General features: G+C 45.8%; 1 protein-coding gene across 2 annotated transcripts in view; it reads left to right on the top strand.

Moving 5' to 3' along the window:
• Window positions 1–20,705, top strand: part of Lgr1 (Leucine-rich repeat-containing G protein-coupled receptor 1) — a 211,619-nt gene that overhangs the window by 138,251 nt on the left and 52,663 nt on the right. For both annotated transcript variants that reach the window (XM_089579513.1, XM_089579514.1), the window contains exons 2-4: window positions 1,885–1,959; window positions 14,866–14,940; window positions 15,064–15,138. In XM_089579513.1, coding sequence (XP_089435639.1) covers window positions 1,885–1,959; window positions 14,866–14,940; window positions 15,064–15,138 — 225 coding nt within the window. The remainder of the gene's footprint in view (window positions 1–1,884; window positions 1,960–14,865; window positions 14,941–15,063; window positions 15,139–20,705) is intronic.

Below are 20,705 nucleotides of genomic sequence, written 5' to 3'. Positions count from 1 at the left end.
TTTGGATGAAAAATCTCATTCTTTGGCCTTGTCGATATGTAAAGCTTCCATTAATTTTCTTCTGCGCAGGTAACGCACGTAGGTTGGGCTGCGTCAACTCAGCAACTTCACAACAGCCTGTACTCGTATTCCTTATAGTCCTTGCACGTGCCGCGCGTCAGCTGCCCACGAAAAAAAAAAGAAAGAAAGAAAGCACTTCGCACAACTTCTGTCCGCCCTGCACACAATATACGTGCGGAAGGAGACTTCATCTGCGAAATGCTGAAAAACGATGGCGGTGTTATCGTAGCGCCTTTTTCTGGGACATAAGGGGCCTTCACTGCGTAAGTATGGCTTACGGTTGGGAGCGCATTTTTGTTATTCCGCGCGTGGCAGACGTTTAATTTTTCATCTTGGATACCTGGAAAGGCGATGTGGATTTCGTGCCGGACCGACATCTCCAGGTAGCATTGAAATATATATATATATATATATATATATATATATATATATATATATATATATATATATATATATATATATATATATATATATATATATGCAAGTACTGCATCTGTACGAAATGTGATCACTCTGACGAAGGCCAGACCCTGGTCGAAACGTTAGAATAAAGTTGTTGTTTTTCTACCGTGTGTCAACCGAATTACGTTTATATATATATATATATATATATATATATATATATATATGTGTGTGTGTGGGCAGATATTTTCCCTCCGGCAAACAGTGCAAAAAAGAAAATTAAGTTTTATGGCGCTCTCGGTTAAGTGCAGTTCACACAGCAGTCTGCTAAACATAGAGATGCTCCACAATATCAACCTCCGCCGCTCAGTAGTACTTATTGTCGCCGCAGTTAAATTTGTATATCTCCGAAACTTTTCGTAGGAGCTTTGTATTTTCCGCAAGTACTGCATCTGTACGAAATGTGGTACGAAACACGGTATAAAAGCTGCGTCAAGCAACCTTACTAGGCCTCGTCTCCCGCTTAACAAGGAAGCACACGCGGCAGACAGGAGGTAATGTATACATATTAAATGGAATTTCACAGATCTATATTCGGATAATAGAAAACGCTTAACTTCTGAAAACGTATAACTCGTTCTTTTACACGGCGCGCACCTGCTCGGTTCGCGTGCATTTATTCAGAAAACCTACTTTTAAGTTGCCAGCTACCCGAAACATTCTAATTTCTGCGCATATCTTATTTCGCACACATCAAGAGCTGATGCTCATGGAGAGAAGAAACGTTTGCGACTCTCCATTTTCTAGACAAATTGGTAGTGTAAGCGTTGCGTGTCAAGTTTGCAACGCGCATTTCAATAACATAAGACAGCACAGCCTGAACCCAAGGCGCAATTACTGATGTCTGTTATCTCAGTAGTACACAGGCGTGTGCACGTATGTACAGTCTTTGTCAAAAGTTTAGAGCCCAGGGGGTTTGCTTCTAAGCCTTGTAGTGGGACTCCTGAAGCATTCGTGGCAGCCCTACCCATTGGAGAAGACAGGACCAGAAATCTTTTTATCTTCAGGAAATTTGGAGCGCTGGAGATGCGTTGCGAACCACACAGTGTGGCTCAGAAGCAAACCCCCTGGGCTCCAAACTTTTGACAAAGGCTGTACGTGAGTGCCAGTGCGTGAGCGCGTACTTTGCCGTCGCCGGTAAATTTCATTGCCGTCGGCATCGCCACGCGTTACTCACGAACCGTTCGGCAGTATGGCTTTGGCTGTCTTCCGAATGCGCGCTTGCCAAAATGCAGCGCTGACTGGCTGGGGCTCTCAGTCTATTTCTTGATGAATATTGGCACATCCTATTCTATGCAACCCATTGGCGAGCATGGCTACGAGCAAGCCTGCAGCTGAACCTTTCACGCTGTCTTCTTGCAGGTCCCTGGAGCGGATATCGCTGGATGTGCTGCGGAACGGATCGCTCGAAAGTTATGCGGACTCACTCAGAGCACTGTAAGTAAAAATTCGTTATTTCTAGGAACTTTTTATACCACATATCTTGTGCATTAGGCATGCATAACCACGGATGTGTTGCGTGTGCTTTGGATTTTGAAAGCGCCCGTTCTCCAAGCGTGCACTGACCTTTCTGTTACGGTGCTTACAAACAGCCTATAATTGACTCAGAGGAGGTGCAGGAAAAACTTTTTCCAAGGTTCTTTTGCGCTGGGAAACTGACCTCCGCGAAATGATATCTCCAGCGCTCTATAGCAAAGACTTCGTTTCCAGTGTCTTCGTCGCCCTTCTTCGTGTTTTCTGTGAATAATGCTAGCCGCCTCATAGAATCCATTTAGCGACGAAATATTTATGAGCCTAGAAAGTGTAAAAATGATTGCATTTTATTCCTGGAGCCTATTGTAAGGAAATCTCTGCTGTTTCTGGATGCAGGTGGGCTCTCCGACATTTGCATCTCGCGGCAGTAAGCCTCCTGTCCAGACATTACAATCTCTATGCAGGAAGAATAGTTCGGACATTAAAAATGCTTGGAATGGGGCGCTCTCGCAAAGTGACTACATATACCTCAATGCAAATTAATTCTAGCCGTAATGCTATGAAAAAGTTTTTGTTTTCCATAGAGGCAGCATGATTTTTGTGTGATGGAGTGTTAACAACATTTAAATTATTTTTCGCGTTCAGAAACATTTTCATGTAGCAGCGCAGTAGTTGCCCTGTATTCAGTTGTATCTTAATTAATTAATTCACATAGAAAACGCTCTCCAAAGGCAGTACCAGAAACTAACAAGGCATTCTTGCAAATGCTTGGCTGATACATAGCTTAAGCAAAAAATGCATATGTGGAAGCTGTGCAGCTGATATGCTATGAAAGAATGCATGATGGTCTCACCTATTACAAAACAAATTCATAAAGCTGCTAGGCAAACGAGCTTGCTTGCAGTGCCTATTTTTAGGAGCACTGGAAGAGGCAGCTTTCTTGAAAGCGCGGGGAACGATCCCCCTGTACGCATTCCGCTCTGAGTAAGAGGGCTTACGATAAACGATGGCCACGGTTGGACGGATCACAGTGACGCTGGAGACCTAATTAAGCATGAACATGGTCTCACACGAGCTGATGGCAAGCGGAGCATCTACACGGTCCTCCAACGAGCCGGCAGCGCCTCTGCCAAACGGTCATTGTCCTAGTGATCATACGCCTCACGGGTTATAAAAAAACCCGGCCACTTCATCTTAACTGCGCAATCTTTTGACTCTTCCGCGGACAGCTCCAGACTACACAGCCGCACTGAGTGTCATGTGCTTCGCTGTTGGGGCCATTTTGCTTCCTTCGCACAGCATCTGCCTGGTGTGTTAGCGAGGCCCTTTCGTGAGAATCGCTCCGATTTCGTCACAGTACAAAAAGAGCTTATCTAAGCACGTGTGCCCACAGCCAGGTAAATCCATCACGGCTGCTGCCCTCTGAGCCCTGGAGTCACAGGCGTGCGCGCAGAGCTCTTCAGTCAGGGGTGCCAGACCTCCCGTGCCTTCCTCGGTCTTGCGCCATCCTTAGGCAGAATTCGCGCACATCCGTTAAGCGGGACTGGGGATGGAATACATATGGCTCCTTGCACGGGTTTGCTTGAAGCCCGATGTGGGCGACCGCTTAAAGCGCAACAGAGTCCGTTTAAGGATGGGTTGTCTCCCACTTATAATTGCGACCAAGAAGATAGAGTGCGCAGTCTCTAAGCCATATTCAATGCCATTTATCCGCGTTGCACGCATCTTTCCTGTCTGTGAGAGCGAAAAAGGCGCCTTGAAAAGGGTTCGTATTTTTCAAATTCAACAGCGACTGGTGATGTCGTCAGTGAAGTCGTTAAAAGAAGCCGTAAAACGAAACGCTAACGGGCGTGTTTCTGTATTCAATGGGATAGAGGGTGTCTCGCTGACATGCCTCGGTCACGTTGGCTTAGCAAGCGGATTGGAAAGCTCATAGCATGTTCAAGCCAACATGACCAAACTGACGTATACACGAGCTATTATTACGTCACACCCATAACTTATGCTGGCGTTAACGAAGTCCTTAAAAACTGCGTCGATGTCTATGACTTGGTTTTTTGTTTACGGGGGTTTAACGTCCCAAAGCAACTCAGCTATGAGGGAGTCTTTAACGTCTTTGTCTTCAACGTCTTCAACGTGCACCCAGTACACGGGCCTCTAGACTTTCGCCTCCATCGAAATTCGACCGCCGCGGCCGGGATTGAACTCGCGTGTTTCGGGCTAGCAGGCGAGCGCCATAACCACTGAGCCACCGCGGCGGCGATGTCTAGGATTTAGAAACAAATGATGATACTAGAGCACGATGGAAATGATCAGTGTCTCATACAGCTTATTCTATAAAATACAGCCGTAACCATTTCCGCTTTAGTGTCAGTTCCTTCACTCCCGCTTTCATGCTCACTGTATACGAAACTTCATTTATCATCTCTGGCAGTTATCACTCGTTCCAACTACGGATGAAGCAGCTGTCTGCCTTGGTGAGCATTAGTGTTGTATGAAATACTCTCGTGGCTATTTATCGGTTTCTTTGAAAATAAGTCTCAACGACAAACGAGGAAGACGGCGCTTGTCCTCAGTGTTCCTGTCAGCGTCTTTCGTTATTTCGCGCCGCTTCAGTCGCAGTGTCCGAGACGACAACATCCATCCTAGTGATTACTTCTTGAATGCGCCATCTCCTCTACTGCTGTCGCTTTTTAGTTTTACTTCTCCTCTGAAACCGCTTCTAGATAAGCCGTATAAAGACAGCACGCGCTAGACCATTTTGCGCTCGATGGCAGCATTAAGTTAATCATGCCTGAACGTAATATGCCTGGCAATATGAAAAGACCCGATTTAAATGTCACAAGTCGCACATTTCTAAGAAACGCGTAAGTGTTTCTGAAAAAAAAAATTGCTTTTTAGAATTCTCTCGTATCCTTCCTCGTTACAGCTTTGGTGTCATCACTGCCAATTAGAAAATTCTTACAGCGTTTTTTTTTTTTTTATCACCGAATGAAATTATGTTCCGAACAGCAAGTTGCGAATTCGAGAGAGGATGAAATGTTATTTTCATGTATCGAACATTCATAGACGCCTTGGAGTACTGCTTTATCAATAAAAATGGCCGCGCTAATTTCCCAGAATTTGCATGCAGAAGCACTGTGTCTCGGAATCCTCACCGGTTCATCAGTTCGTTAAGTTCACGCTGGCATGCTCAACGGAGCGCACCATGTGTCAGAAGCCATTCACTGGCGGCATAAAACTAAAAGTATGTCTAATAAGGCACAGCCTACTCTTTCAACAGACTCATTACTTCAGGCGGAATTCAGCCCGCTTTCATGGATGGCCTAACGCATTTTGGCAGAAATGAAGGAAGAGTGCATTTTTTTTTAACTTGATGGCGCGCGCTTGCGCGTAAAAATATTTTTCTTAACGAGCCTCTGTTCTTATTGCACCCCTCGTTAGTAAATGAGCGACAACAAAGGTCCGAGGTGACTCCGCAGTGGTGGCGTGTTTTAGAGAGCGCATGGGGGAGATAAAAGACGTCAGTTGATTCAACCTGAGAGGTTTTGTGCTGTTCGTCGTCTAATTATACATTTTTCTTCACCTGCCTGCTTCCATAAGAACTAGTCTCTTACCGTTCCTGTCATCATCAATTCAAATGCTGAAGCCCGGCTCAAAGCATTGTCAAGAAACTTAAGCTGAACCTTCCTTTGTTTTGCCTTTATTTTTCTGCTGCAATAAAGCCCAACTGGCCTCTATGTAGAACACAGGCGTGCAGCCAGGACGTCTTTTTCGGCAGGAGCCCTGGGTAGATTCTTGTACCGGGGGTGGAGACGCAGCCTTTGGTCTCATACGCCGACGCCGGCATTCTGCGGAATGACCTTACTACTACTATCGCGGTAAAAGAGACAAAATGAAAGGAAAAAGAAATTCGAGCAGGTGTTCCGAGGTATTCGCCCACAATCCTAAAGCTATCTAATAAAATTCTCTAATTATTTAAACTAAGTTCATTTTACTGTTTAGGAACAGTTTTCTAATTTCATTTGGCACACTGTCTGCACCGACTTGTAGAGGGTGGTTGAACGGGTACCTGCATTACAGCATTTACTCTAGATTGCGGCTTTTGATCCACCGTTTCCTTTGTAATTCACAGTAGTTTCAGCAGTATCAGAAGAGAATGTAGATAAGATGACTATGCTGAACCTGTGGGCACCCACCGGTAAAGAAATCACCTTCCCCCTGGTAGAACATGGCTCGCGCTGCAAAAAAGGCAACGCCGGAATCACTAGGCCGCACATTACTATTGATCTTTCGGGGAAAATCGCTACGGCAATTAGTATTACCTTTTTTTTTTTACTGCATGCATGCTACGGGCATACTTACCGACCGCACTTCAACTCGTTCCACTGGCGATTTTTTACACTTAAGGGATTGTTGCAAACATGCACAAAACACTAGCTACACTCCTTCTTTTAACTTTCTGAAACCTACATTCCACTCCCCCTTTTCTCAACTTATGCCTCATGGCAGACTTCTCGAATAAAAAAAAATGGTTATTGGAGAGTTCTTGGACTGGAACTAAAAATAGCCGTCGCGAAATTTTGTAGACTAGTTTGTAGGCCGAAGACCCTTCTCCAAAGCATGCCATCCCAGAGGAGGCACGCACCAGGCCGGAGAAGCTCGTACCTACTTCAAACCGATGTGTACTTACTGGCTATGGCGATCAAATCCGGCACCTCTCCTGTGCGAGGTGGATACTCGATGTGAGTGCACTCCTAACGTATCAGCACAACGCAGGTTCATTAGTCAGTACAGGGTAGAAGATATTCACTCAGTCGTGCTACCCTATTAGACTATATTTCAGTGCGCGATCACTATGGAGCCAAAAATGAAAATATTCGATCTCAATTTTAATTTCTTCACCACTTCATGGTGCTGGGAGCACGACAAAAAAAAACAATAAAATCGTCGGCTTGACAGGAACCGCGCCCCCGTTACAAACATCCGTGGCGGCGGCAGCGAAGTCGCAGTTTGTGACACTGAACAGAAGCTGAACAGTTCAAGAATATTATAAAATAAATAAATAAATTCAAGACATAGAGAGTGTACAGGGAATGTGACAATGTAGCTATCAGACTATATTGAGTTGGTCAAATGTTTAAAAGAATCCACCAAGGTGAAGTAAAATTGTAATAAGAAAGCAAATTACTCAATGGCATCCACCCAAGCGCAGCCATACGGCTACTTAGGAAAGCTTCCAAAGAAACTTCGTAGTTAAAGAAAAAATTGTCCTGGTCCGGGGTTCGAACTCGTCCCGATTAGCTCAGTTGGTAGAGCGACTGCTGCGGTGAAGTGGTAGTCCCGGTTTCGAACCCCGAACCAGGACGAATTTTTCTTTAACTGAGAAGTTTCTCTGGGAGCTGTATAACTTTCCTATGTAGCCATATGGCTGCGCTTGAATGGATGCCAGTGAATAATTTGCTCCATTGTTACAGACTATATAGACATCCACTCACAAAAGAAACGAATATCATAACCTGCACCCTTTCTTCGCTCCCCCCCCCCTCCCCTACGGCAGCCTTGTAATTGCGAATACTAAATAACATTACCAAAAGAAACACGAACGATGAGTACGACAAAAGCACTGGTCATTTATCAATAACTATTTGATTTTACCGATTCTGAAGCAGAAGCATTGCATTCTGAACCTTAGAATATGACCAACAGCAGCGAATGGCCCATGCTCTTTGCTAATATTGCTTCTCGTCGTCCCCCTAAAATCTCTTGAGAGAAATATTGCTGCATCCGAGTGGTTGACCGTTAAAATAATTGCCTGCAGTATTTGGTTAAGAGCAAACCCGCGCCCAAGCTGCCCTGTTGGCTTTTTTCTAATAATTACCTTTAAATTAGAGAAAATATTCACGATACAACAGCGACACATAATGACCTACGCAGTACGCATATCTCTCAGCACAACGTCCGACCCGTTTCGGCGCCGCACATTCCTTCACACACACTTTGTGTTCCTTTAATTCTGCTTTCGCCCGCGTTTCCAGAGGGTAATTACAAACACCTTTCTTTGTCTGTTAGCCGGTACAAGCACCGACGTTAAGCAAATAAACTCCCCCTCGAGTAACTAGCCACATGGCCCCCGGTTCCAAACTGTTTCAAAAGATGGCCGGCATGATGTGCGTGCCGCACAACAAACTCCCTGCCAAAGAAGTCGTACCGCTTCCTTAACAGAACCCATTGACGCGGCCTGGTGTTTTCCCGCATGGCAGAGGTCGGCACAGCTGCGCTCTGCGAGCCAACACCGGGACCCTCCTTTTCTCCCAGCGCGCACTCCTGCGGTCGGCGCGGCTGGCTTCATAAACAACCGCTAATCCCAGAGTACACGCGGCGATAAAGATGCGTCAGGCCCAATCGCGAGCAGCGGGTGCTGGCGGGGAGCTTTCGAGGGATGTCACGTTGTGGTCACGCGGAGCCCCTCCATCAACTTTCATTTCTGCGCTTACGCGCGCGCGCGCGCGCCGGCGACGCAACCCGGGAGAGCGGAGCTCCGGGCTTTTCTTTAATACCCCCGTCGCTCCCCCCAACGCCGCCGTCCTCGGTTTCGTTGGCATTCTGCCCCGGCGAAGCCCAGGGGCGCGTGAACGGCCTCCAGATTGGGGCGTCGCGGGCCGAGGGCGCGCCGTGATCGCGCATCGGACTCCACTTTATGGGACGGCGGCCGTTGTGAGCGCCGACGCCGCGCGCTCCCCCGCTCTCCGCCCCCGTTGCCACCCGATCAGCCATTGCGTCCCGAGCTCCACTCAAGTTTTGTGCGCGAGCATCGTCGGGCGTCTCCGAGTTTGCTGTCCGCCCTTCATGACCTGCTTTGCAAGCGCCTCTCAGTCATCCCCGACGCGTTTGTCCTTTTTGTTTTCTTTCGTGCCGATAAACCAATATTTCTCTTTTGGAGCTGTGCCAAACACGCCGTGTTGTCCGGTGAAAGATTTTACCCTTCACTCCGGGTTCATTACTGGATGCTTGGTTGTTTTGTTCTTTTTGTCATCGTTTTTACTGGTTTCAGAAAGCACGCTTCGTAGGACTGCTTGGACATGAAAAATTGATGAAAATTCTTAATGCACAAAGCACAGGCTTTCTTTTTTGTTTTTGTTGTCTCTGTGAACTTGGGGAAAATTGAACGACCGGTGCGGCGCATTTGAAGAAATGTACTTTCGGAAAATTTTCTATGATGAAAAGTCCCTAATAGTGCGCACCTCAACAGCAGCGCACATTTATATGCCCATTTAGACGCCCTGCAAGTCCGCTTGATTAGAGGGGAAAATATCTGTCCGTTGTCAACAAAAGACTTTTCTGCCGATAGAAGAGAAATATTATTGGTTTAATTTCGACACAGAAATACAGCTGCAAGGAATAGAAAGCAAGCTCCAGTTGACGATGACCGAACTGAAATTGCGAGCACGAAACGGAATTTGGCAGCATGTATCATGCGTACATCTCTAAATTTTAATAAACGTTTATACACTCACTGGCTCAATTGACAACCAGCTGCCTACTAGAGTGACAGGTTGGACGCCAGGGGAAAGAAAACTTAGTAATAGGCGGCGGCAGTAGGTTCAGGCAAAAAGGATAAAGTAATGAACTCTGCCGGGGTTGTTGGCTGCGCGGCTAGTGGGAGAGAGGGGTAGTTGAGGTAAACTCGGGAAGCCTTTGTTTTTCAGTGAACGAAGCGTGGCTGATGACAACAATAATACCATCGGTTCTCAACACACATTTTCTTAGATGTTGCTACAAGGATTCCTAATCACTTGCGCGCACGAGCGCACAACTTTCAGACGATGATTGTCACATTGAGGAGCACGCATCAGTGACACAGACCGAACCAAACTGTCAAATAAACTACTAAAGCAGCACCTAAAACTTTTCTGCCACACCTCTGAACTTCTTATTATGAAAGCAGGAGTTGTCAAGAACCGATCGGCAGCATGTTGAGATAATGCAGCTCTCGATAAGCTTTAAGTGATCAATTATGAAACACGAAAAATTTTATTGCTTCTAGGAATGAACGCCCAACAAATGTGACCATCTGGAAATATGAATAGCACGCCTAAGCGCCACCAACTAATTTTCTTTCAAGGTTCATGCAGTGGGTGAACCTTCAGCCATATAAACTGATCCGTACAAATCTACAATCTTATTTTAGCGTCCCGCTTATGACTTGGAACATTTAAGCATCATTTCTTGTCTTTATGCAATAACTAGCAAAAAATCGAGCCCTGCTACTGCACTAATGATTTGCAGTCAAAGTTGCTTTTGTTGAAATGTAATCCTATCATTTATACTCTCTTGTGCTCAATGCAGTTATGGAAAGTACAGGACTTGAAACTTACGCAATACAAAAAAAAAATCTGTGGGTAGGGTTCAGGCACGTATCTTTTTTTCACCTTCAATTTTGAGCGAACTAAAATAAAGAAAACAAACACAGTTTGCGCATACTCCCGGAATCATTCACGCCAAACGCAAGAAGAAAAGACTACAGGAAAACCTAATCCAAAAGCCGATGCCACTCTCACCGTAAGCATGAATAACATAAAATCGGGAAATGCAGTAGCCAATGCTAGCTAATTTGCTTGAATACTTTTTAAAAGTCATTGAAATATTCTTTCCAGAAATCATAGTGCTACACCAAATTGAGAGAAACAAAATAACACGATGTAATAATGTAACCTGATGAAAGTAGAGTTATTACCCCGCCGCGGTGGCTCAGTGGTTATGGCGCTCGGCCCGCTGACTCGAAAGAAGCGGGTTCGATTTCGGCTGCGGCGGTCGAATTTCGATGGAGGCGAAATTCTAGAGGCCCGTGTACTGTGCGATGTCAGCGCGCGTTAAAGAACCCCAGGTGGTCGAAATTTCCGGAGACCTTCACTACGGCGTCCCTCATAGCTTGAGTCACTTTGGGACCTTAAACTCCCAAGAATGATAAAATCAAAGCAGAGTTACAGATATGACTACTGTAAATCGATCTTCAAAACTGTCAACGAAAACTTGCTGCGCGCAGAAACATGCAGTGGCATGTAGTTTAAACCGCATGCAATTTATGAAGGTGGTGCGGGCAACCTTTCCTTAACCTTACAGTTCATTAAAGACCCCAGACTGACAGTGCTGCAGCTAAACAATTCTGGATAGGACCTATCGAATGGGTAGTCTCACGTTTAACGGATCTTAGCTAACAGCTTGCATTCATCATCATCATCATCATCATCATTTATTATCCCTTAAGGGCCCTGGTTTGGGCATTACATAAGGGGGGGGGGGGACAAGAAAGTATGGCCATGGTCATATTTATACATACAAGAAAAACAACGAGGCATGGTGATGTACGTGCATTTCTATGATCCGTGCATTTTGAAATATAGGGAAAACAAACGGACGAAAATTACACAGGCAGTTTTGCTCCGCACACTTTTAACAAACAACAAAACAGTATATTCACACACAAAAAGGAAAAGCAATCGGGTACTGAACAAAAAAATGCAGTGTATTATTTAACAAACAACAAAACAGTATATTCACACACAAAAAGGAAAAGCAATCGGGTACTGAACAAAAAAGTGCAGTGTATTAGAGAAAAGTATAGCAAAAGAAAAATGAAATCCTATTGCTGCTCATCAGTTTATTTAGAAAAATGAGCGGATGTTAACTGCCTGAATTTTGAGTTGTCACGCTCATGGACAATAGTTTCGGGAAGTGAATTCCAGTCATCAATAGCCAAGGGCAAGAATGATTTATTAAATGAATTTGTGGAACCAGTAATACGCTGCACGCTACTAAGGCTATTCCAGCCAGGCAGACTAAGGCTATTCCAGAGCCACTAAGGCTATTCCTGTCCTCAAATACTGAACTTGTGATCCGAACTCCAATGTCGCCGGTACCCACCAGTTTTCTCATGAGTACAAGATTTCCCCCGCCCCGGTGCTCGGCTTTTCTGGAGTGAAGTGCTCGGGAAAAGGGTCTTGGACCAAACCGCTGCGTTGAGGGATCAGTGATTCGTTCCCCCGTCAAAATACTTACATCTGTCTCGTGCGGTAAAGCCGACTTGTGGCCTTTTTTTGTGTATTTCAGCAGTGCTATCACAGTATTCGTGCGACGAACCACCTTTAGCAGGCTGAGAGGTCTTTCGAAACTGCGTTTGGCGCTCGAGGGACGCAGCAGAGTTTACGTAACCTCTCCCAAGCGCACACCCTTGAAGAAAGCCGGGCGCCAGGCCAGACGACGCTTGTGCCCATTTCTACCGGTGGGTGTCCGGCGGTGGGTTTCGAACCAGCCGCCCTCGCCCGTCTCAAGTCAATATTGACCAATCAACTAATCAGCAAGGCATCCAAACTACTTGCACACGTCGTCCACAGAGATGAAACATGATTACCTCGAACAACAGTACATATTATCAGAATTTCAGCAAGTATTTCGCAAGAGTTGCCCTGTCCCTCCGCTAAAAGTCACTGCTAAGTTTGCCTCGAAGTTAATCACAAAACTGGACATGCCACTGAACAAGCACTCCCGCATGGTATGAAAGCCTCCTCAAAGCAGTAAAATTTGTATCCGAGTGCTGTAACAATAGGCAAATGAGTATTAAAGCAAGAAAATCAGCTCGCTTGGAAATAACTAGGAAGCAACAAGCGCTGTTTTTTTTTTTTTTAGTCAGCAAGCAATATCCTGCCGACCGCAGTTAAAAAGGATGAAGTACCTCGGCTCATGAATCTCACATGCCTTTAAATTAGACTCCTGCCAAATCCGACAGAAATCCTTTCCGGTTTCACCGATACTTTGTGCCTTATTCTCGTTCGTATTTGTGAGCTCAAACATTTTGCAGCATTTATTTCCTTTAACAAATGAAAACTGGCGTAATCCGCTATCTATTTCGGCAAGACATTCGCTAACGGCTTCTCCGTGTCACAAAAAAAAGAGCACTAACGCCATTCTGGATGGATTTGTGTGCGGTACTCGTTTTGCTCTAGGTATGGGACGAATTTCGCATGAAGGCGTCAAGCCCAAAATAGGAAATTTTTAAGCCGTATTCACAAAATCCGCATAAACCTACGACTTACACTTGGTCAATATCTGCGGAAGCTTCTACTGCAGTTTTCGATATGTTCCTTACCACGGCGCTCCACCCTTTCCTCCAAAGCTACTCTGGATCCATCCAGCGTTTACCTTCCGTGAGCCGCTGATTATCAACTGCGAAATACCTCGACTCATAATACTAGCTGAAAAGCCTCGATCTCTTGATACCAACCACCGGTATGTTGCCATAGAAACGGCAGCAAGGGTGCAAGCAAGAAGGGAAGCATGCTTGGGCTTTGAAAGCGATGTTTTTGCTGCCGCAAGCGTGGACATTGCCGCACTGCGCTCTTTTTTGCATCCGACAGCTGAGAAGCGGGTTCGATCCCGGCCGCGGCGGCTGGAATTTCTTTGGAGGAAAAATTCTAGAGGCCCGTGTACTGTGCGATGTCAGTGCACGTTAAAGAACCCCAGGTGGTCGAAATTTCCGGAGCCCTCCCCTACGGCGTCTCTCATAGCCTTAGTCGCTTTGGGACGTTAAACCCCATAAACATAAACAAAACCAGCTGAGAAGATGATTTAGAGAGTAAATTTTTCAGTCGACCGCGCAAGTTCGCTCTAAATGGTAGAGCAAAAGTGGCGAGAATTGGGCCTAGCAGGCGTTCTGTGTTGGTATGGTTGTTTTGTCTCTTGTTTTGTAAAAATTTAAGTGCGTTGAACCATCATGGTAGAGCAAGCAACATAATTAATGGCGTTCCACTAGGTTCCACACTGGTCCCTCCGCGACAGGGGCAGCAAGTTCTGTACTGCCGTCCTGCTTTGAATGCTATTATGCGGTGCATCCCTGCAGGTGTAATTCTAGATCGGGGACAGATGTTTTCATCAAAATTTAGCCTTCATGGCCTCAGTCTGCTTCCACATATTGATGACCGAAATTCTAAGACTGAAGTTGAGCTGGTTGGCACATGTTGCAAGATTTCTAGAAACAAAACACTCAGTAGGCAATAAAAAACGACGCAGAACAACGCTAACAACGAAAGTATTAACGGGAAAGCTACAAATATAGAGGCGATATACTTGAAAAGCCAGTAAAAATATATCGCTCTTGAGCGCTACGCAGCAAGGCTTCTTGTCTTAATATAACAGACAGGGTGCTCACGCATGCCTCTCCGTGTAGTCATCGATTGTTATAGTGCTTCCATTTTCTCGCGCACCAAATTCTCTCCGTTGTCCTCAGTGTGTTTCCCTTGTCCATTGCGCATTTCTTCCATGCTGACAGAATTCGTGCATTGACCACCGCACGATTTTCCCTGTCTTTCTGCTTCATCTTCTTTCTTCATTTACAGATTTCGTCAAAAAATTCACTTTAATGTCATATTCGTGGGGTTGAGCGAGCATAATGAAAATAATTCAGAGACTTGGGCAAGGCACTTGACGAAAATAATTAGTTCTCAAGAACTGCTTCTGCGCCGAGGCGTTTGCTTAGGGCTAATCTGGGCGCAAATCGTGAGAAGTATATGCTGCATGGTATACTTTCATTCGGTCGTTTATGCACAACTTGACTTTATTATCCCCTAGATATACTTCTAGAAATCAGCTAGGTACCAGCTATTGCTAGCTAGGCTCTAGCTAGCAACAGCTTGTAGAATCACAGGCATAAAACTCCTGTTAAATACTCTCGTGAACTGTCGTGAAAATACAATCATGAACTCTTCTCTTTATGTTCAACCACTAATAACATCAGGTTTTTCGATTCCTCTTAGTGTTTAGTTCCACATAATCCAGTTTCTGGTAGTAGTGTTACCTTTTGCTCTTTTTTTTCAGTCACCTCAACTCTTTGTTGAAACTACGCTTCATCGAGCCAGGAGTTTTCGACAACCTGCACGAGCTTCGGGAAATGTAAGTACCGATATTTTCAAAGATACAAGACGATCGAATTGATTCTAAAACTTACCACACAGTGCTGTTCTTTAAGATGCCCAGTGTGGTATACTATGGCCACTTCATTTCTCTCTGTACCAGCTCCATACAGAAGTCTATAATGCTGCAGTCAGTTCCACCAGGAGTCTTAAGGGGCCTTCCTAAACTGAGTGTCCTGTAAGTGATGCTTCGTTTCTTCTCCTTCCACGTTATTGTTCACGAGTTTGACGGGCCAGCTGTGTAGCACAGGTTTGTGCGTTAATGCATTGAAACCGAAATGACAGTAAGTATCTGGTGTTGGTTGTAAATTCCCACCAAATTTTTGTTCAGAAAATTTCGCCTTTAACTTATCCATGCATTTGCGTTGATCGTGTCTTTATTTTTTACCTGAATTTTCTTGACAGTAGTTAAGTATAACAAAGAGGCTATCATATTCATTCCAAGCACTGAAAAAGAAAGCAGCGCAGTCCTCAATTAGGACTGGTTAAAGATCGTGTGTAGTTGCCCTTGCGACGGCGAGAATTTTAAGCAACGTAGGCAGCTTTAAGTTCATGTCAAAGTTCACGTCACCTTTCCAGCTACAACCTTTCCAACTACAAGAGGGCGCTTCACATGTTTAGTACACACGACATGTTCGCCGATTTTGTGTCCAATCTGCGCAGAACAAAACAGAGCAAAGTGTCTGAGGACATATGTTTGATATCTTTTAAAACAGTGCGAAACAGCATCGTTTTAGAAAATATCAAAAATCTGTCCTCAGACGCTACTCAAGACGATGTACCTACGTTAATTAAAACGTCGTTCGGGCATCTCTTTAGTGCATCTTTCCGCCATACGAAGTGACGTTGCAGTATGTGATGTAGTTCATTAGCTAACGCTGTTGTAAAGCACTAGAAAAAAAAAAGAAACGGGCCACTAATAGATTGGGTTTTGAGGGAGGACTATGGCTTGGAAAAACGGCTTTAACTCTCGGTTTAACACGCATACTTTAAAACAAACTATGCCACATCCGTTTCCTGCAATCACAAATTTGTCACAGCGCATATATATAGTTTCATGCCTATATGAAGAATAGCAAATTCATCACTGAACCTTAAAAATACTTTACAACTCATAATTCATCCTCGCTATCGATGCATGCGGCACCGGCTGAAATAAGCAAGATATAAAAGACGCTTGAAAGAAGTCTGACGACAATGTGCAGGACGTCCTTCAATTCGACATTAACGCACATTTTGTTGTGCCGCGCGGTAAGCTGGAAGATCATAAGGGGAAGGGGGGGGGGGGGGGGGGGGGACTATACCTGGGAAGAAGCGAAAAAGCGAAAGGCGCCATGTAGCTGATGGTTTGAGACGAGGAGCAGTCCTCTAGTGTTTAACTTGCAAGCAGAGTCCGAACGAACACTCGCCTATGTTTTCTTTATTGTCTACCACGTGGGCTTCGATTCAGCGCGCTAAGAAGCGTAGTCACAGGCGGCGTAATACACGACTTCCTTCAGGTAATCTCTCACGCTACTCCCCTCGTTCACCCTCATTTGCGACCCGGCCTCCTTGCTAAATACGGGCTGGCGCACAACGACGACTTCCATGATCCGAGTCAAACGCAAATGGAAGACGGTGCTGTGATCAAAGTGCGCCGACAAGCTGCGCACTTGAAGTACCGAGGCGTGCTCAACCATGGCGCTGAGACGGAAAAGACATGCGCGCGGAGAGTCTGCTTAAGCTTCACGAAGCCTTCGGAAGCGCGTTAGAAGGAAGTGTCGTGTGCAAGAGCCCATGCCTCGCCTGTTGCACTTACACACTCGCTTTGCTGAACAATTATGTCCCAGCGGGTCGCACTGTATACTCTACCGTAGGTGACAGCCAGTCGCTGTCGCTAGCAGGTGCGCGAATACACGTGTCCCGCATGAAAAAAAAAAATAAGTGCATGCAGTGATTACATCCTCTAGGGTGCATGCGAAACCTGTAAAATGAGTTACAGGTACTCATGTACACAACGCGTCCGCTATTGTGCAAACTATAGGCGCCACATGCTTCGAAGAAGATAAGGAACTCTGTCAGAGTTGCACCTCTACAACAAAAGCAGACAAATTTTTAATCATCGCAGCTGTTAAAACACGCCTCCATGGTGAACATGTCACTTCACAATCATGAGCTTCTTAACAGAGGAACACAGGAATTAGTATCATTGTTATTATTTGCGTAATGACAAGAAAGCTGGGACAGGGCTAGAGTAAGTGTCACCTGAAGAGGCACAGCGCCTGTCAGCATTGTAGAAAGGAAGTGGAGGGGTGGGAAAGGTTAGAAAAACAGTGAGGAGAAAAATAGGACGCTACGCGAAGACATTCCAAGCACGTCAAACTCTGAAAATCAAGGCACTTAGAACAAACTGAAATGAGCAAAACAACAAGGCATAAGAAGTGTCGTATTGGTACGCAGACACAAACCATATACATATAATGTCCTGGTGTGAGGGCAAAAAGAAAAAAAGAGAGTACAGCGCTAAGCCTGGTCAGGAAACCACAAATTGCTGTACGCAACAGCGAACGACGGATACGTTACAACAGACCGTCCAAACCGCTCACCCTTAGAAAATTCAAAAAATGCTCCATGCGCTTGTTCACACCGCGACGCACGGCAATGTGGAAGGAGGATGCTTTCTGGAGTGGCATACGGTAGCCCTAGTTGCCGGAAAGAAACACAGGAGGTAAAATAGGGACTGGTTGTCCGCAGCCAAAGATATCACCGTTTGGCGACCATCACGAGCATCACACGAAGGAACGCTGACTTCACGCACGCAACGGAATGTCAGGTATCAGTTTGAGGAGTTGAGTTGATTTGCCTTCCTGAGACTTGAGTTTTTGGAGGGAAAACGACGTTTGCATTCCTTTTTTTTTTTTTTTGCCTAGCAGCATTGTTGTAAGCATGACGTTGCAAAATTTGCCAGCTTGAGGACTTTCGACGATTCTGAAAGAAATTGAGGTTTCAGGCATAATCAGGGTTCCGTCGACAACTATACTCTGTCTGACACAAAGTTTGTAAACTGGAACCGAATTCTGAAACCTGCTGGCATGCTTTTGCATGACTAGCACGAGCTTGACGGGTCCGCGCCTCCTACCTCGCCTCGGTGACATGACTCGCACGCATAACGACTCTCTTAGCTGAATTTGTCAAAGGGTTTGGCCGAAAACAGGACAAGTTATTGTACCCTCCGAAGAAGTCAACAAATGTACAGCCGGCCAAATCTTCAATTGGCGTGCGTGAAGGCTGCGTTCTCCGTGCTCCTGTAGCTTATGACGAAGGAAATTTGTGGTGTAATGAAACGACTCGCACAATTAGTGTAGACGGCCAGTCTTTGTTCGAGCGGTGCTGCTCAGCAGGCAGCGTTCGCAAGCGCGCACCCGAGCTTCGTCAGCTTCGTCTTCCTTCTTCTTCCTCTCCTTCGTCGGCGCTAGCCGCTGGGGCAGCAAACCCCAACTCTCTTACAGTGGAAATATCTACTCTAAGCACAGGCTCACTAAGCCCGTGCTTAGTATTGAGCTTTACGCAAGTTCGCTACGTCGCAAAGCGCAGGAGCGCAGAAAAAGCGGCCTTCACGCACGCCAGTTAAAGATTCGGCCGGCTGTACGCTTTCATGTCTTGATTTTCGCAAATAGGGCACAGCTACATACAGCGATATTTTATATTTTGGCTAATATAGAATTAATTTTGAAGTTAGAAACACCACACGGAATTCTCTTTCTATGAGTAGGTAGATTTTAAGAGTTCTCATCCAACGCGAAGAATTTCCACTGCTTGGGCACCAGGTTGTTTAAGGAGATTTATGCGTCCTCCGTGCAGATGGGTAAGAACAATCGGCGTTAAGCCCGAAGTAAAACATTCTCTTGAGCCGCCGGGGACACGACCGCGTAAATTATGCCTCGCCGGAGGGCTCCGCCGAACTGTAGCCAACTTAAAATATCTACCTACTTCAAGCTTGAGTCGCGGCTCTCGCGATCTCGACTTTTTCTCCTTTTTTCAAGCAAAAGTTCACTGCTTTCCAGCAATTTCCAGCAGCATCCGAGGAGGAGACACGACGCGGAAAATTTGATGTCGCCGTATCCTCATTACGATGTAGAAAGGAAGACGCGGCGTGACAGCCTGCGTTAATGGCTTTTTTTTTTTTTTTTGGACAGGCATGCGTCGGTCTCGCAGATAGCGAGGGAGCGAGTCTCGCTCCCTTGACGCAGTGCTTCGCGCGGCGCCTTCCTTTCGGACACGTGGCTAGCAGAGCGGAGGTAAAGAACGCAATCTAGGAGACGGAGCCGTCGCACAGACGCCTTTGTATGCCGGAGTACGGGCTACAGCTACCGCCAACGCCACCCCAGTCACAGACGAGCGGTAAAAAAAAGAGAAAACAGCAGATCCCGCAAAGGTCCACTTCGGAAAGATGAACGCGCTGCTCTTGAGAGATCAGGTGGACCGCCGCGGGCACCAGTGCCGAATGTCGGAGAGAACCTTACTCCGGCGAGTGCTGAGTAACGACTTTGCGCGGTGCGGGCCCATAATTTTTAGGCGGTCCACTATCGAACGATAGTTCCTTTCGTCTTTTTTATTTTCTCTTCTACTCAACTGAGAAAACGGAATTGCTTCTACGTACGAGCTGGTAGCCATAAAGAGCTCTTTTATTAAATTTGGGCCCTTTGTTCTACAGATAAAAAGAATGGATAGCGAAAAAAATGCGAAGAAAGACAGTAAGAGAGGAAAAAATGGAATCCAAAGACTTGCATACGGATAAGCTCGGATGTCCCGTATTTGCATAAACATGAAGATCCCGTAATGCAAACATGTATTGCAGGTCTATGCTAACGCATAGACGATATGAGAATCGCGCACCCGTCAAAGAACCTTAAATATGGGCCGAGATAATTACGCCGAGTTACGTCATAGCTGGCCCCACCTATAAGCAGAATGCCTTCGTGCTCAGTTCAGCTTGAGAACATGGGTATAGCTAGCTGCGTGAGGCAGCTAGCTTTGAAAAAGAGATGAGCGAGGACAAATCGGAGAACGCGCGTTTCACGACGCCTTAAGTCCAACATTTCTGTCGATGACATCGCTTGCGGCAACATTCGTTGTCAACATCGGTGACTGAAGGCGTCACTACGGGATGTAGTACGTAGTGACCACTGACTCTGCGAGGCTTCTGAGAAAAAAAAAAGGGTCCTGGTGGGAGCAGGCGTGTCGTGATGCGTCTTGGTTTCAGATGGTCCTTAAAGACGGCTTCCTCCCAACAGTCAAGTCACCTGTATTCAACGCATTTTCCTCTCATACTTCACATATCTAAATGCACTGTTCCCGTAGCTGCTAGTGGCATGTAAACACTGCACTCGACACTAGAAGTATTTTCCGTTTTATCGTCACGGATACGCTGCCTAAAATCATGCTAGCTTAACACCCTGTTCGTATTATAAATTTCTCATGATATCTCTAGAGCCATGCGCAACTACGTTAGCACTATGCTAGCTCGGCTTTCACACGTTCCTCTTTTGCTGATAACTACGAAATAAGTCTTGTTTGCTCGCCCTATAGTGCGGCCCAGTGTTTACGTGCGCGACACGAGCGTGGAACGCCACTTGAGCCGGTGAAATCGGTTTCTTTGTCCGGTTGCTGTGTATGGAAGCATCAGACGTTAATGTCGGGTCAGCCAGTCAGCAACATTATATTTTGCCCAGCACCCGTAACCACATCCCAAAGCGCTTGGGGCGA

Source organism: Amblyomma mixtum, chromosome 3 (assembly GCF_055824585.1).
Source record: "Amblyomma mixtum isolate Tamu chromosome 3, ASM5582458v1, whole genome shotgun sequence".
NCBI lineage: Eukaryota > Metazoa > Arthropoda > Arachnida > Ixodida > Ixodidae > Amblyomma > Amblyomma mixtum.
The sequence above is the reverse complement of the archived record's forward strand: the minus strand, read 5'-3'. Positions and strand labels throughout refer to the sequence as shown.